Below are 14,740 nucleotides of genomic sequence, written 5' to 3'. Positions count from 1 at the left end.
AGTCTAAAGAAATCAGACTGTGGGCAAGAAAGAATTTTCATGAAAGCTGAAAACAAATCACAATTCTGAACCTATAAACTGCCATCTGCTGCATCACCTCTATGGCAGTGGGGACTGGGAACGGCATATGACAATCTTACAGGCTCAGTAAAAATGTCCGTGGACTGAAAGATTTCTTTTGAAATGCTCTTCAAAGTAGCAGTAAGATTTGGGCAGTGATCCCGGTGAAGGCCATGTAGTCGGCATGGACTGACCACCCTCCCATCCTGGAAGAAATACTACCGCTTTGAACAGGACAGGCAGGAGGCCCAAGAAGCCAGCTCTTAGAAGAGGATCCAAACTGAAGCTTTTTTTAGCACCGAAGCCCAATTTGGTAGTGTTCAATTTCGTTTAATGAGGAAAAAAATCTTTAAGGCACCTAGGTTCTTTTTTTATCTAGTGGTTTATTTTTCCAGAGTGGAAATTTAAATTACTTAAATGGCCGTTGAATTAGTTAATAGATGATGTTGCCAAAATGGTAAGAAAAATCAGTAAAAAGTATCGAACGATTCTCCAAGGGCTTAGACTACCCAGTGTGCATTCCAGACTGACTACTTGGGAGTGCCTCAGTGTTCGAAGTCTTCAGAAGAATGATCTTCTTTCAAGGAGTCAAACGGGACTCTAGAGGCCAGCATGGCAAGGGGCCATTCCCCAGGACTGCCACCCATGCCGGGGGTTCCCCGGCGGGCCAGAGGATGTTGGCTGACGCTCAGTGACTGAGTACTGCCCACACACCCTGGAGGACCAGCCCCCTCTCCCCAGGGACCTTCCATTGAGACTGGAGCAATCCTGGGTGGCCCAACAAACTCAGAGTTGCCTCGAGGGTCTGCTCTGCAGAGGACCAAGCCTATCTCTCATAAGCCAGAGACTCCCTGCAAAAGTGAAGTGTTCCCACAGCCTAGTTCAGGGCTCTGCAAACAGCCGGCATTCGATAAATGATGGTGATGGTCAGAGTGGAGCAGTTCAGGGGTCCCAATAGAGGTTCCCATTAGCTGCAGATGGGTCCTGGGGTTCTGAACAGAATGACCCTCCAGAGCCTCTGAACTCAACTGAAACCCTTTGGGGAGCTCTAAAGCCTCCCCAACTGGCTCTCCCAGGAGATCCCCACACTGGAAGTTGGCCGAGCTGTTAGCTGGCCCTGAGGGTGACTCCAGGCTGGTTTCTTCAGGGTGGTCCCTGGGGTGGGAGTGAGGAGGACCCCCATCTCAGTCATTCAGGAACACAATTTCCACAATTTGAATGGCTGATCCTGCCATTCAAACTGTGCCATGGAGGGAAAAGCCATCTTAGCATCAGAATCCAGCATCAGAACATCTCCCTCTAAGGGAGCAGTATGCCCAAGGGAGAGAGCTTGGGAAATGGGTGCTTGGGTGGCTAAAACAAGTAGCAAATAAAGGGATAAGAAAAAAATAATCAAGAAATGGCTATTTGAAAGGCGGCAACATAGTCTAAGTCTGAATGTCTAAAATAGTGCAAACATAATATATGCAGATTTATGGAAATAATTATGCATCAGATTAAAAGGGGTAAACTGGGTTCCAGGTAAACTGATTATCGGATAATCTTGTATGTACTCAAGTGCTTAATACAGTGCTTGGCACATAGTAAGAGCTAAACTAACACGATAAAAATAATGCTTGTAAATTGGAGGGCTCCCAAGCCTTCACTTACAACAGCCTAGCACTCATCACTGGAGAAAGGTGGAGCATTCCTACTGATTCAGTATTGATTTTTGTGTTCTGGGGCAGCTCTCTCATTTCTATTTTAGATTCTCACAAGTGTGGTTGATGTTGTGTTGGTGAAGATGAGTGTGAAGAAAGGAAGCTCAGTGGTTTATGCTTGGAGAGAGTTAAGTTGCTCTTGTACAATTTCTGGAGAACACAGAAATCTCATGGGCATCTCGGATATGATTGCTCAGATCCTCGTCAAAGTTATTCTACCTCCCCCTCCCCCATCCCGCTCCCCAGTACACACACCGCAGCCCCTGTTGTTCTCGTCTCACTCTGGGGTCTGGTCAGTTGTGCCTTCTGGTGATTTTCCTCTTCCCTGCTAGAGTCCTCTTCTTCCTCCCCAGGATGTGCTCACTGCTGAAATTTTGGGGGCGGATCTTCAACTCCACATTTGGGATGGAGAATTCGTGCCCTTTCCAGGGCTCCCAGTTCACCCCCTGGGGAAAGAGCAAAGCCACAAAGGTTCGGTACAGGTACAAGGGAGGAATGCTGAGGTGCGTGAGGAGTCTCCAGCAGTGGTAGCCCATGACCAGTTCCCCTGCACTGGACATCTGTGGTCTGGCATATAGTAAGTGCTTAACAAATGCCATTAAAAAAAGAAGAGAGGTGCCCTGTCTAGTGAGATGAGGGGCAAGGACAGAGGGAGGAAGCAGCAAGCAGCTCTAAGTGCTGGTTTTGGCCAATGAAAACTCCATTCCTAGCATGGTCATTGGCTTAGTTTTCAGCTGGTCTCTCCCCTGTCAGGTACAGGTTCGCCATCAGGCACCTTTATGTCAGGGATTTTCATTTTCAGTGCCCGTCCTCCCTCCACCTCAGCTCCTGCAGTCGATTTCTGTGTTATGCAAGCAGTGCCCAGGTTTTCAGGGACCCAGGTGAAGAATGCACTGGCTCTGGACCATGTGGAGGGCCTAGGATCATCCTGGAAAAATGCTCTAGTTCCCGGTGACCTCAGAAGGATTTTGGCAAAATGGTGGGTCATTAAGCTAGCTGTGTGCCGGTGTAGGCATGCAAGGTCACATGCCCGTGTCTGGGACCCACAAGAATCCTCAGCGTCCCCCCGCGCCCCCGGTGTAGCAGTGAAGCAGCTCTACTGGGAGATGGGGGGCAGCTCTAACCTGAGGGGGCAGGTCCAAGTGTGAGAATCAGAAACAGCCTGCAGATGGCAGGTGAACTAACTTGGGTTGGAATATACTCAATTTAAAAAGCCCAACATTTGCACCAATTGTGATGATAATGATAATAATAATTGCGGTATTTGTTCAGCACTTACTTTGTACCGGGCACTGTGCTAAGTACAGTTCAATCAGATCAACTGCATAAAATAAGTCTTATCGATGCCCAACTGAATTCTCCTCTGAAGAAACACATTATGGGCCATTGGATTAGTGAGTTGAATCATTTGTAATTATTTAATAAACCCCAACCTTGCCATTCTTATGCACTTTAATTTATGTGGATGATGACAAGGTAAGGACCTGCAGTTTGTGAGCTGGCCGCCTCCCCGCCCCCGGAATATCTGTTAGAAGAGATGACGCTGAGGATTCCCGGCATTCATGCTGTTCTATCTGCGTGTTGGACCCCGCTGGATTTCTCTTGGGACCAATCTGACCATTGCTCCTACCTCTGGCTCACAAAGAGGGGCTCCCTGGGACTCACCTCGCTATGCTTGGTTTCTCCGTATTTGCCATTGGGGTTCGCCAGATGGCAGTTCTTGTACCACCAGCCACCGTGGTGTGTCAGGGCGCAGTTGCTGAGGGCTATATCATTGTCCCTGTCAAAGGTGGTGAACTTCCAGCCATTGTGGTAAGTCAGAGCATCGCCTGCAGGAGAGAAGGGATCACACAAGCTAAGAGGTCGGAAGGAGGGTTATGGAGTCTCTCCCCTCGGAAGATTTTAAGGGTAAAGAGCCTGGAAACAGGCAGATGGGCTCAGGGACATCTTGAGATACTTTCACACACCCACTGCAGAGTTGCTAGAAACATTTCCTGCCCACAAGAAGCTCCTTATGAGAAGCAACTTGGCCAGACCATGGGCCTGCGAGTCAGAAGGACCTGGCTTCTAGTCCCAGCTCCTCCACACGTCTGCTGTGTGGTCTTGGGCAAGTAATTTACCTTCTCTGGAACTCAGTTACCTCATCTGTAAAATGAGAATTAAAATTGTGAGCCCCATGTGGGACATGGACTGTGTCCAACCTGATTACCTTATATCTACCCCAATGCTTAGAACAGTGCATGGCACATAGTAAGCACTTAAATACCATAAAAATACCAAATTTAAAAAACTGAGCTTACAATCTAGAGAGGGGAGACAGACATTGATATAAATAAATAAATTAGAGATATAATAAATTTTGGATAGGATTCATCTCTCTGGCTCTGCCTTCAATTTCCCTATAATGGGGAAAGTCCTCAGGGTGTTTACCTGCAGTGCCTCTGTATTTTCCCACCGACAGCTTGTACCTGTCCTTGCTAGAGGCTACTTGGAAGAAATCGTAGACAGCGTAGGCAGACTCATTGGCGGTCTTCAAGTCCACCCGGACCTCATAACGAATGGGGGTGCCACTGGTAAGATTGTGCAGTTTATCAAGTCCTAAAAAAGGAACAGAAGTTATACATGACAGAGAAATCACTGAGTAGCTGAGCCCTTCGAAGGAAACCTTCACTTCAAATCTTTTCTAAACAGCCTTCTCCACATTTACTAATAAAATTCATCAGTATTAGCTCCTTCCTAGGATTGTTTTCTCAGTTTCTCAAATAGAGTAATATGGATTTTAGGGCAGCCATTTTTTTTTCTTTAAGGGGATACAATTACCTTCACTGGCTTCTGTGTGACATGGGCACAAAGCATCTCACCTCTAACAAGTTCTCGGTTTTCTAGTTTCAAAGTGGGGAAAAATACTTCTTGGTCACTCAGCTCTCTCCCAGTGTGAAAGAGGAGGTCACATGGCTCTCTGGAAGGGAGCAAATAGTACACCCTCATTGGGCAGAACTGCGTCCAGTTCAAAGAGTGGGAACCTCTGGGGTGGCCAGCGTTCAGGAAACCTGGCCTACTGGTCTGCCCAGAAGCAGCACTGCATGATCAGGATAATTCTCGATCATTCCATTTCCAGCCTTTCCCTGGCCTGCCCTAGTCTTGCTCCCAGAGAGGCTGGGCTTTGTGTTTGGGCCACTTTAAAGGGGGCCAGGGCCCAAGCATGTCCGGGGGTGGGTGGGTAGAAGTGCCGACCTGCAGGTGGGTACTAAGTGCCAACCTGAGACTTAATCTTATTTTGCTGAACAGTTGTCTTTGCTAAATTCACCCTAGTTTTCCCTCTTGTGAGTCGGTCCTCCTGCCGTCCATCTCCTGTTTAAATGTTGAATTCCTGTGGGTCTGGAATGCTGTTGTAGTTAATATCCCTGAATCTCTTAGTTGGTGCTTTACCCAAAGTAAGTACTTAATAAATGGCATTTTGGTTAGTAGTTATAGTAGTCCATTCTTCTATCTCCTCAGTCAATATGCACAGATATACCAAAGGATGTGTGTGTGAGCTTCTCTGTAGTGGGGAATTGGATACAATGACTATAAAAACTTCTTAGAAACACTCAACAAAATGAATCCCCAATTATTATTATTATTATTATTATGACATTTGTTAAGAGCTTACTATGTGCAAAGCACTGTTCTAAGTGCTGGGGAGGATACAAGGTGATCAGGTTGTTCCACGTGGGGCTCACAGTCTTAATGCCCATTTTACAGATGAGGTAACTGAGGCACAGAGAAGTTAAGTGACTTGCCCAAAGTCACACAGCTGACAAGCGGTGGAGCCGGGATTTGAACCCATGATCTCTGATTCCCCAGCCCGTGCTCTTTCCACTGAGCCACACTGCTTCTCTACTCAATTATTCAATTATTGAATACTTAATTACTCAATTATTTAAGCTTTTGGATTTTCAGGCTTTTTGCTCCTCCTCCTCTATCAATTTCAGTTCTATCTCCATCGGGCACGGAAAGGAGATGAAACTTAAATCCGACCATGTTGCTACTTATTCATTTTGCTGAGGGGGTTGGCGGAGGAAGAGCTAGAAGCAAAGCGCTAAAATGGAGTGCAAGATTCTTGTGAGTAAAGATCATGTCACTTTGTTAGTCTATATTTACCAAAATGTTCCTACAGGGCACTGCATTAAGTGAGAGCTCATTAAAGGCTTCTGCTACTACGGTTACTAAAATAGAGTTTTTAATCATGTGTGGATTCCAATTATTCCCCAATATCTACATTCCCTGTTCACAGATATATGAAATGTTGTAATGATTTCCAGGGCAACTGACTCTGCTGTCCCAAATTAAAGGTGATGACTATACATTTGTAGTCTATAGGAAAGGCCTAGAGAAGTAGTGATTCACTCCATCTCCAGAGTTATTAGAATAATATTGTAAAAGACATCAGAATTGTTGCGCAACTTCAGGCCCAAATTCCATTTCCATCTTTTTTGCTCCCTTTTGTATAGTCGTGTTTAGCCTCCCCTTGGGCACCGGTGAGAAGTTGCCGCCACAGAGTAAGAAAGAGCTACTTCCTGAGTACGTCCACTACTTTTGCTTCCCCCTCTGTAATTTACTTTACTCTCTGTCTCCACCACTAGACTGTAAACTCCTTGTGGGCAAGAATTATGCCTTTCGACTTAGTTCAGTGCTCTGTCCACAGTAAGCACTCAAAAAATATCACTGATCGATTGATTTCACTAGTAAGGAACAAACTTAATTAGATAAACTTAATTAGAGATTACCCCAAAAGCTATTATGTGGTGTTCACTTCCAATCTGGATCAACCATTAAATCCTGCATTCTCCCTCAGGCTGCCTGTCCCCTTAATGTGAGACAACCCCTTCCCCACTACCCCCTCTAGACTGTAAACTCCTTGTGGGTAGGGAGTCTACCAACTCTTGTACTGTACTCTCCCAAGCACTTGGGACAGTGCTCTGCACAAAGTAAGCATTCAATAAACACCGATTGATTGACCCCCAAGTCTCTCCCCGAGACTCCTCAGAGGCCATACCGAGCCAGAACTCTCCTGTAGGGTCTCCAAAGCCTTCCACGTAGGTTCTCCAGCGCTTGAAGAAATCTAGCTGTCCAGTGTTTCGCCTCTGGAATACCTGCAAAGTAAGGGGTGTGTAAGATGAAGGCCCAATCCTGCTCTCCTCAGAGCAAATAGTGCCCAGGTACTCTGAAGCCCTTCCGCCTCCACTCCTGCTGCTCCTGTCCTCATTTATTTCTGCCGTTGCTGGAGGAGATGTGGTTTTCATTACCTTTTCAGGGTGAGGAGAATTCTTTCCCCAATTCCTCCACTTGGGAAGAAAAGTCATATATACCTAAGGCTGTATGCTATCTGAATTGACATCTGATGGTGTAGCTTGACCTCAATAGCCAGACAGAATACAATAATAACTGGTCTTAGGCAGGGACTCGGTCAGGGAGCAAAAAGGGGAGCCGGGAAGGTCCCATCACTTCCGGTCCTTTCCTTTGTATCATTTCAATGCAGAATGCAACATCAAATTGCAGGTCGTCCCTCCCTGCCTTGCTGTAGGTACCTAGGGCAAGGGATTAAGACCGGTGTTCTACCTGCATAAATAAACTGCTTATTAATTCTATAAGCTCCTCTGTTCTGGATGGTGAGACAGCAGGGGGTTTCCCCAAGGAGAATAAAGCTCCAGGTGTCTGGGGGGGGAGAAGGGGGGGTGCCTCGTATTTCTGATCACTCCTTTGAGGAAGAATCGGTCATTCATCATCATCTTCAACAGCAGTTATGAATGCCTCCTGTGTGCAGAGCTCTGAGCTGGGCACTTGGCTGACAGAGGAGCTATAGGTTGCAGGTACTTAGAGCCTCTGTAGACTGTAAACACCTGGAGGGCAGGCACTGGGTCTGTTGTATGTTTCCAAGCATTTAGTACCATTCTCTGCATATGACAGGCATTCAGTAAATGCCGCTGGTGATGCTGGTGATGATGCCAATGAGCTGGCAGTACTCCAAATCTTCATGGCTGCCTGGAAGGCTACCCAACAGCAGCTGTAAAGGAAGGTGATATGAAGTAATAGGGGAATACTTTAAGGTGACATGTGAAGGGCAGCCAGGACATGAAGCCTGACAGCTGTGGGAGAGAGACTAGTCTTGAGCGGTGTTATCCAAAAAGGAGCTGCTCTTTTCAAGAAGAAACTTAAAGTAAAACGTAAAACCGGGAGGCCAAGCCCAACAAAGCACTAAGTGCTACGAACACCACACCAGCACAACAGGGGAGGGTATATGTGTACATGGGGGTGGTTGGGACTATCGATCCGACATGGTTCTTTCAGCCACACTCAATCACAGGAGGCAGTGTGGGCTAGTGCTTAGGGCACAGGGCTGGGTTATTTTCTAATACCTTCTTCAAAACTTCAACTTCTAATTTAATTTCTTTGAAATTCAAGTCTTCAATTTTCTACTGTTTCTGCTGTCCTGATCCGATAAACCTTTTACAAGAGTAGAGGTACTGATTGCTCAGCACTGCTCAGAAATGGATCCATACACTGAGCAGGAAGCCTATTTAAAGCCTTCCTGCTCAACTCAATCGGAAAGAGTTAGAATTCCGTTTAGAAACTTGAGGCCGGATTTTGGAAAAGAGCTGCATAAGAGTTTCAAGATGGAGAAGATGGAAAACAAATAGAATTTATTATCCATTACCATCCAAAGCATTTTAAGTCCTGGACTCCCTGATGTTCCTAATTCCAACTCCCAAGCAGCTGTCTCCAAAACTGCCTCAGGGGAAGACCCTTCTCCATCCCTGTTAACTAAATTAGTTTCCTGCTGCTCACAATAAAAAGGGTTCCTTTTGGAAAAAAATTTAAGTGCTTAACTAGGAGGCCAGCTCTCTTTCTCTCTCTCTCTCCAGGCAGCCGTAGCTGACAAATGCACCTCTCTCAATTCACCAAGCATGGGAACTGTCAGTAAAACACGGGACATTAATGGACTTCAGATGCTTTCTTTGAAGAGTGCGGCATTTGAGGAAAATGAACTCCTCCCTCTCTTCAGAGAGGAATTAGTGTCAATGCTAAGTGACTTCCTTATGAAGGGTGGATTTCCATGTCTTTGAAGGAAAGGATGCAGATGAGTTATTTCTATGAGGAGGAGTTTCCAGACAGACAGCATGTATTTTCTTAACAGCTAGCCAATAGCAGATGTCTCCTTCCCTCTCCTAGCTTGGATTTCAATTCAGTTATGAAAGATAGCTTCAGAATCCTGGCTATTGATCCATTTCTGAGATAGATTGCCCAAAATGAAGGCTTCGAACCTGCAGGGTGCCATATACTGTACACAGAGTTAGAGGTCCTGATCAAAAACAGCAAGCATGAACACAGATGGAAGATCTCCCATGCTACTTTCTGTTCAGTCCATTTTTTAAAATCAATCAGGCATACTTCATCTAACCCAATTATGTTCTTTCAACACTCTGATTCAGCTGTGCAGTTAATATGTTTTCTTCTGTGCTTCCCATCTGATGGGATCGTTCGATCTGCAGCTACTTTAGTCCATTTGGCTCCCCAGCCCCAAGGGCAAAAGAGTAAACGAATCAAGTGTAAGTACTGGAAGCCTGGGCTTCCTTCTTATTAAAAATGGGTTGCGAATGGCCCAACCAGCCGGGAAGTTGGCAATGAAATACTCTGGTAATGTGGGCACAGACGGCAGAGGAGGACATGGAATTGCTGTGCTGTTGGATGGCTTTCCCTTTATGCAATTGCATTGGTCTGATTCGATCATGGCAGGAAACAATGCGATTAGTTCAGATGGTGTGCCCATAGAACGGTGGAGGACTGGGAACTTCACTACCTAGAATTTCCTTCTTTGGAGCGTTGCCCATCCTGATCCGATTCCCTATGGCCTTTGTCTCTGAACTGTTGACTCAGAACCATAGGAATTGGATAGGTACTACTAATTTGGATCATTGAAGTGCTCCCAAGTGGTTAATGATTTTCATCCTTGAGGCTCTTGGGCTGGGTTTTTAATCATGGCCCAAATAATTAGGGCCATTATTCATCTCATGAGTTAAGCCCCAGTTCATCCTTGTTAGTGACCTTGGTTGCCCCAAATCTGGTTCTTTAAAGGCCCTAGAAGCAGAGCTATTTTCTTTTCATCAGCTACATCTCCCTAGGATAAGAGCTTCCATTGCCTTTCCCTGTCTCATGCCAATCTTACACTGGCTTTTACATTGGCACGGAAGAAAGCTGTCTCCTAAACCCTTTAGGAATTACCTTTCACCAGCCCTCCTGCTTAGAGACCAATTACTGCACAAAAGGCCCGTAGGCCCCTGGGGTCACTCACAATCCATCCTCCTCCATCAGTGTCCATGTCACAGTACACCTCCAAGGGCCTGCCGGCGTCGCCGTGCAAATAGATGGTGTACATGCCACTGGCAACGTTGCCGTTTTGCTGGACTTGGCTGCAGTCTGAAGGGTGAGGGAACTTGACACCCACTGAGAGGAAAAGAGCAGGAGCAAAGCATCATTAGTAAGGTAGAAAGAAAGGAAAAGGAACTTACGCTTTTCTTTGGTGTCTTTCATTTTGTCAAATGTTTTCACTTAGAAGCATCACTCCCTTCTAACTTCCCCAAGCACAAACACCACAAACACACACACTCACACACCCACCCTTTACCACTTCATGGTCCACCAGCTTTCTAAAGACTGCATCCCCATCTCTTCAACCTATCTCCTTTCCTATTTCTGAATGGCTCTGATTCTGCTATATTTTCCTCTCTAAATCACTCTCCCTTTATTACCTCCCCAGCATAGATTATTTTGACTGGTAGAACCCAGCTCTCTCTTTCCACTTTTGCATACTTTGAACATGGCCTCTCCTTTTTCCCAGAGCCTCCCTCTGACCCGCCCCCATCCCCACCCCCCCTCCCGTTCTTTCCTTGTTTTTGCTGGTCTAGGTCTTAGAGCCCGGGGCCCCCTTACCTGTCGATAAGGTGGTGAATACTTTCCTGCTCTGTCGATCTCCTTTAAAAGCCACTAGAGAGATGGTATAACTGGCACCGTGTTCCAGACTTTCCAGCGTGAACCTTTGGTCCAAGGGTCCCAGCTGTACCTCCTACCATGTAAAGAGAAGAGTCACTGGAAAACAACTGTACCCAGTGGGATCCCTCATTCACCACGCATCCTGATATTGTTCTGGGGTTGAGGTGCTTCAGGAGAGCTGAAACTGACCCTGTGTAATCTGTGGGACACAGTTACCCACTCTTCAGGTTGAGAAACAAACCAAGGGCCCGTCAACTACAATTTAGGCCCCAGGTGTAAAGGAGGACAATAGGTTCTTTACATTACTTGGATGACATAGACTGAACCCCAGGTGGGACAGGGACTGTGTGCACCCTGATTGTCTGTGTCTCCCCCAGTGTTAGAGTGCTTGGCACATAGTAAGTGCTTAACAAATACCACAGTTAATATTATTAGGGTCAATCTAACACTCTCACTGGGTAATGCAGACCCTAGAATAGGCCTACTAGGTCAGTGGGGCTATGGACCACTAGCCCTGCATGAGCTGGAAGACTATCATGAGGCTCTGCATTATTTCCAGACCCAGCCAAGGTTAGCAGGTTGGAAAATTCATTCATTCAATAGTATTTATTGAGCGCTTACTATGTGCAGAGCACTGTACTAAGCACTTGGAATGTACAATTCGGCAACAGAGAGAGACAATCTCTGCCCAATGACGGGCTCACAGTCTAAAATTTCAAGGCTTGAAGCCCTCCAGGGCAGTCTTTCTCACCAAGAACCCCTAGCTCACACCCTCCTGCTTGGAACTCCCTCTCCTCAATAAAATGCTCAGCAAATAATAAGCACTCAAAAAATATCACTGGATTGACTGATTGATCCTACAGACCACATTCCTACCTTCCTCAAAGGCCTTCTAAAGCCTTATCTTCTCCAAGAAGCCTTCCCTGGCTACCTTTTCATCTACCTACCCCATCCTCCCTCCCTTGGTCACTGCCTATGAACTCAGCTCTTTTGAGTGCAGAGCCCTCCCTAAGCGCTTTGATACACACCCCCACAGCACTCGGGCATATCCTTATACTTTATTGCTTCTTCTACCTGTAATTTATTTTAATAACTGTCTCTCCCTTGTGTCTACCAACTCTATTGTATTGAACTCTCCCAAGAGCTTAGCTTAATGCTCTGCATACAATAAGCACTCCAGTAAACACCACTGATTGCTTGATTGAATTAAATCTGGGGACTGTCAGCAGCTGGTTGGCCTTTTCTTTTATTCTTGGATATTGAAGAGGAAAATAAAGAGTGACTCCTGCCAGGAATTTCCTGTTTTTGTGATTTTACCTTACTGGGATGAAGAGAGTTTTTTCCCTAACTAGCCTGATATGGGGGGATTTTGGCAGGTTCCCTACCCACAAGGAACACAGTCTTATTTAAAAACCAAGCAAAGAATGAAAGAGTTGGGAAAATATAATCCCAGGTGCTTGTGCCTTCAGCTGTTAGTCCCTGAAGCTCTCTGTGCCCAGAATGGTACATACTCAACCACCTAGAATGAACAAAGGCCAATAATGATCACGTAGCCATAATAAGATATTCAGAATGGAGGCTCTCTATGCCAACCCTGCCAGTCATTCCAGTAGAATGGAATGAGTCTACCACACATCTTCAGAGTCCCAGAATCCCAGTGCCCACCGAGCAAGCAATCGAACTGCTTGGTTCCGGCCAAGTAGTATAAGCGGGGGATGATCTGGAGAGAAGCAGCCCAGAAAGACCCCAATACCTTGCTGGTGCCATCTGGGGCTTGGTAGGTCAGAATGTAGCCGTCGATCTGAGCAGAAGGGGGCTTCCAGGTCACCACACCCCCAGAGTGTGTAACATCAGACACCCGGAGGTTCTTGGGAGGATCGATTTCTGTTGAGAAAGAGTAGAGTAACTATAACTTCTGAAGCTGGATAAATGGAAGAGATAGAAGCAAGCCGGGGGGGATTGAAAAGGCGTCTAGTCTGGTCATGGGTTCGAAACCCGGCTCTGCCACTTGTCGGCTGTGTGACTGTGGGCAAGTCACTTCACTTCTCCGTGCCTCAGGTACCTCATCTGTAAAATGGGAATTAACTGTGAGCCTCACGTGGGACAACCTGATGACCCTGTATCCCCCCCAGCGCTTAGAACAGTGCTCGGCACGCTTAACAAATACCAACATTATTATTATGTAGAGTGAGAGGGAAGGCTATCTAACCTGCATCTCTTCACATGGTCACCAGAGGGAGTCTGAGAGAGTCGTATGTGTACAGTCATTTTCGTTTACAAGGAGATTTACAATTCAGCAGGATTATTGTTCTAAATAGCCAGAGGGCAGTTAGTAATTGCATTTGGATAGTCATCTCCGTATTTTGACCAAAGCTAAGAATTGGCCAGAAATTTCCATCTCAAAAAATCCTCAGAAAAGGTGATTTTAATTTAGCTGTCCCCAAAGAGATGCCTTCGGGCTGAAAATGTTCCACGAAGGCTCGGATCAGATGGAAATTACAGTACTCCACTGTACTTTAATAGGAAAAAAGTGACTCAGTTGCTTTGAATTAGACTTTTATGTCATATTCTCCTTCTCTAACATCAATTCGGTTTACCTTTCAAAAACAGATCATTAGCGAGTCATCGGTCTAATTTTGACGGAGAATAGTATTTCTGCTTTGAAGGAAAATCAAAGCCTGCCTTAAAAAAATAACTCACAAAAGAACAAAATATAGTGATTTTGTTCTGTGAAGTTCTGGGAGAGCACCTGTGTGACCTCTTCCTGTGTCCTGGTCGTCAGTCTGGAAAACAGCTGTGTGTCAGTAGGACCAGAAAGAAAAGGATCCGTGGCAGGACGCAATCAATCAATCAATCAATGGTAGTCATTGAGCACTAACTGTGTGCAGAGCACTGTACTAATGCCTGGGAGAGTACAATGTAACAGAATTGGTAGACACATTCCCTGTCCGCGATGAGCTTACAGTCTGGAGGGGGATAGAAATATTAATATAAACAAATTACGGGTAGGTACATAAGTGCTGTGGGAGGGGTGAATAAAGAACAAATCCAAGAGCAAGGCCTACTGCGCAAAACGGCAAGTGAGGCCAGTCGGAGACCACTTTGTCTTTTTCTCAGTTCCCCCGGCAACTTCCTGAGGAGTGGCTGCCGTGGCCCAACCCTGCTCCTGCTCCTTTCTAGCTCCCGTTGGCTTTAAAGCACTCAGTCAGCTTCCTCCCTAAGTTTTGGGAGAGCACAATACAAGAGATATTAGATTGTAAACACCTTTAGGGCAGGGACCGGGTCTTGTGCCCAATTGAGTGTGCCGCTCAATAAATCCCATTGATTATTTGCGTGCCTGGTCCTTCATTACCTGTCAAAGCTTTCGCGTCAGCCTTCTTGCTCTCCCGGCTCCCCTTCCCTGCCCAGACGTAGACAGAGTACTCCACTCCTGGCCTCAGGCCCGTCAGGGTGGTGGTCCTCTTGTCCTTCCCCACGGGTATCACCTTAGTCTCTCCGTCGGCAGAGGTGTATCGCACCAGGTACCCGTCTATGGGAGCCTGGACCCTGTCCCAGGAGATGACGGCTGAATCCTCGGTTACTCTGTTGGTCACTAGATTTGTGGGGCTGTCAATCTCTGAAATGAAGAATGTGAATTAACGGTGGTTGATAACGTGTATCAACAGGCCCCAGAGAGGTTGGTGAGACGGCTATATACTCTTTTTCTGAATCCATTCTCTCCTCCATAGGCGAGGCAGTTTATGCATTTGGACAGACTCAAACGCGAGCATTTTACCTGTCTGGCATCATCCTCTCCCAAACTCATTAACACTCATCTTAACAACAGCTCAGGGTACAAAACGGCAGTCTGGCTGTCGGCAACTGGGTAGATAAGTTATTTTCATGTATCTGGTATCTCGGGTCTGGAAAAGGCATGGAGCGGGGGTAGAGGGAAGAAGGAGGGGAGGGCA

At 46.3% G+C, this 14,740-nt stretch overlaps 1 protein-coding gene across 3 annotated transcripts in view; it reads right to left on the bottom strand.

Moving 5' to 3' along the window:
• Positions 1 to 423: 423 nt before the first annotated feature.
• The window catches only part of TNN (tenascin N), a 54,840-nt gene continuing 40,523 nt past the window's right edge, over positions 424 to 14,740 (bottom strand). For all 3 annotated transcript variants that reach the window (XM_029080690.2, XM_039914347.1, XM_001515309.5), the window contains 8 exons: positions 14,143 to 14,406; positions 12,544 to 12,674; positions 10,731 to 10,863; positions 10,093 to 10,244; positions 6,799 to 6,895; positions 4,191 to 4,358; positions 3,426 to 3,589; positions 424 to 2,206 (listed from right to left, as the gene is read on the bottom strand). In XM_029080690.2, coding sequence (XP_028936523.1) covers positions 2,054 to 2,206; positions 3,426 to 3,589; positions 4,191 to 4,358; positions 6,799 to 6,895; positions 10,093 to 10,244; positions 10,731 to 10,863; positions 12,544 to 12,674; positions 14,143 to 14,406 — 1,262 coding nt within the window. In that variant the 3' untranslated portion in view covers positions 424 to 2,053. The remainder of the gene's footprint in view (positions 2,207 to 3,425; positions 3,590 to 4,190; positions 4,359 to 6,798; positions 6,896 to 10,092; positions 10,245 to 10,730; positions 10,864 to 12,543; positions 12,675 to 14,142; positions 14,407 to 14,740) is intronic.

Source organism: Ornithorhynchus anatinus, chromosome 16 (assembly GCF_004115215.2).
Source record: "Ornithorhynchus anatinus isolate Pmale09 chromosome 16, mOrnAna1.pri.v4, whole genome shotgun sequence".
NCBI classification, from domain to species: domain Eukaryota; kingdom Metazoa; phylum Chordata; class Mammalia; order Monotremata; family Ornithorhynchidae; genus Ornithorhynchus; species Ornithorhynchus anatinus.
This window is presented reverse-complemented; position numbering and strand designations above follow the sequence as displayed.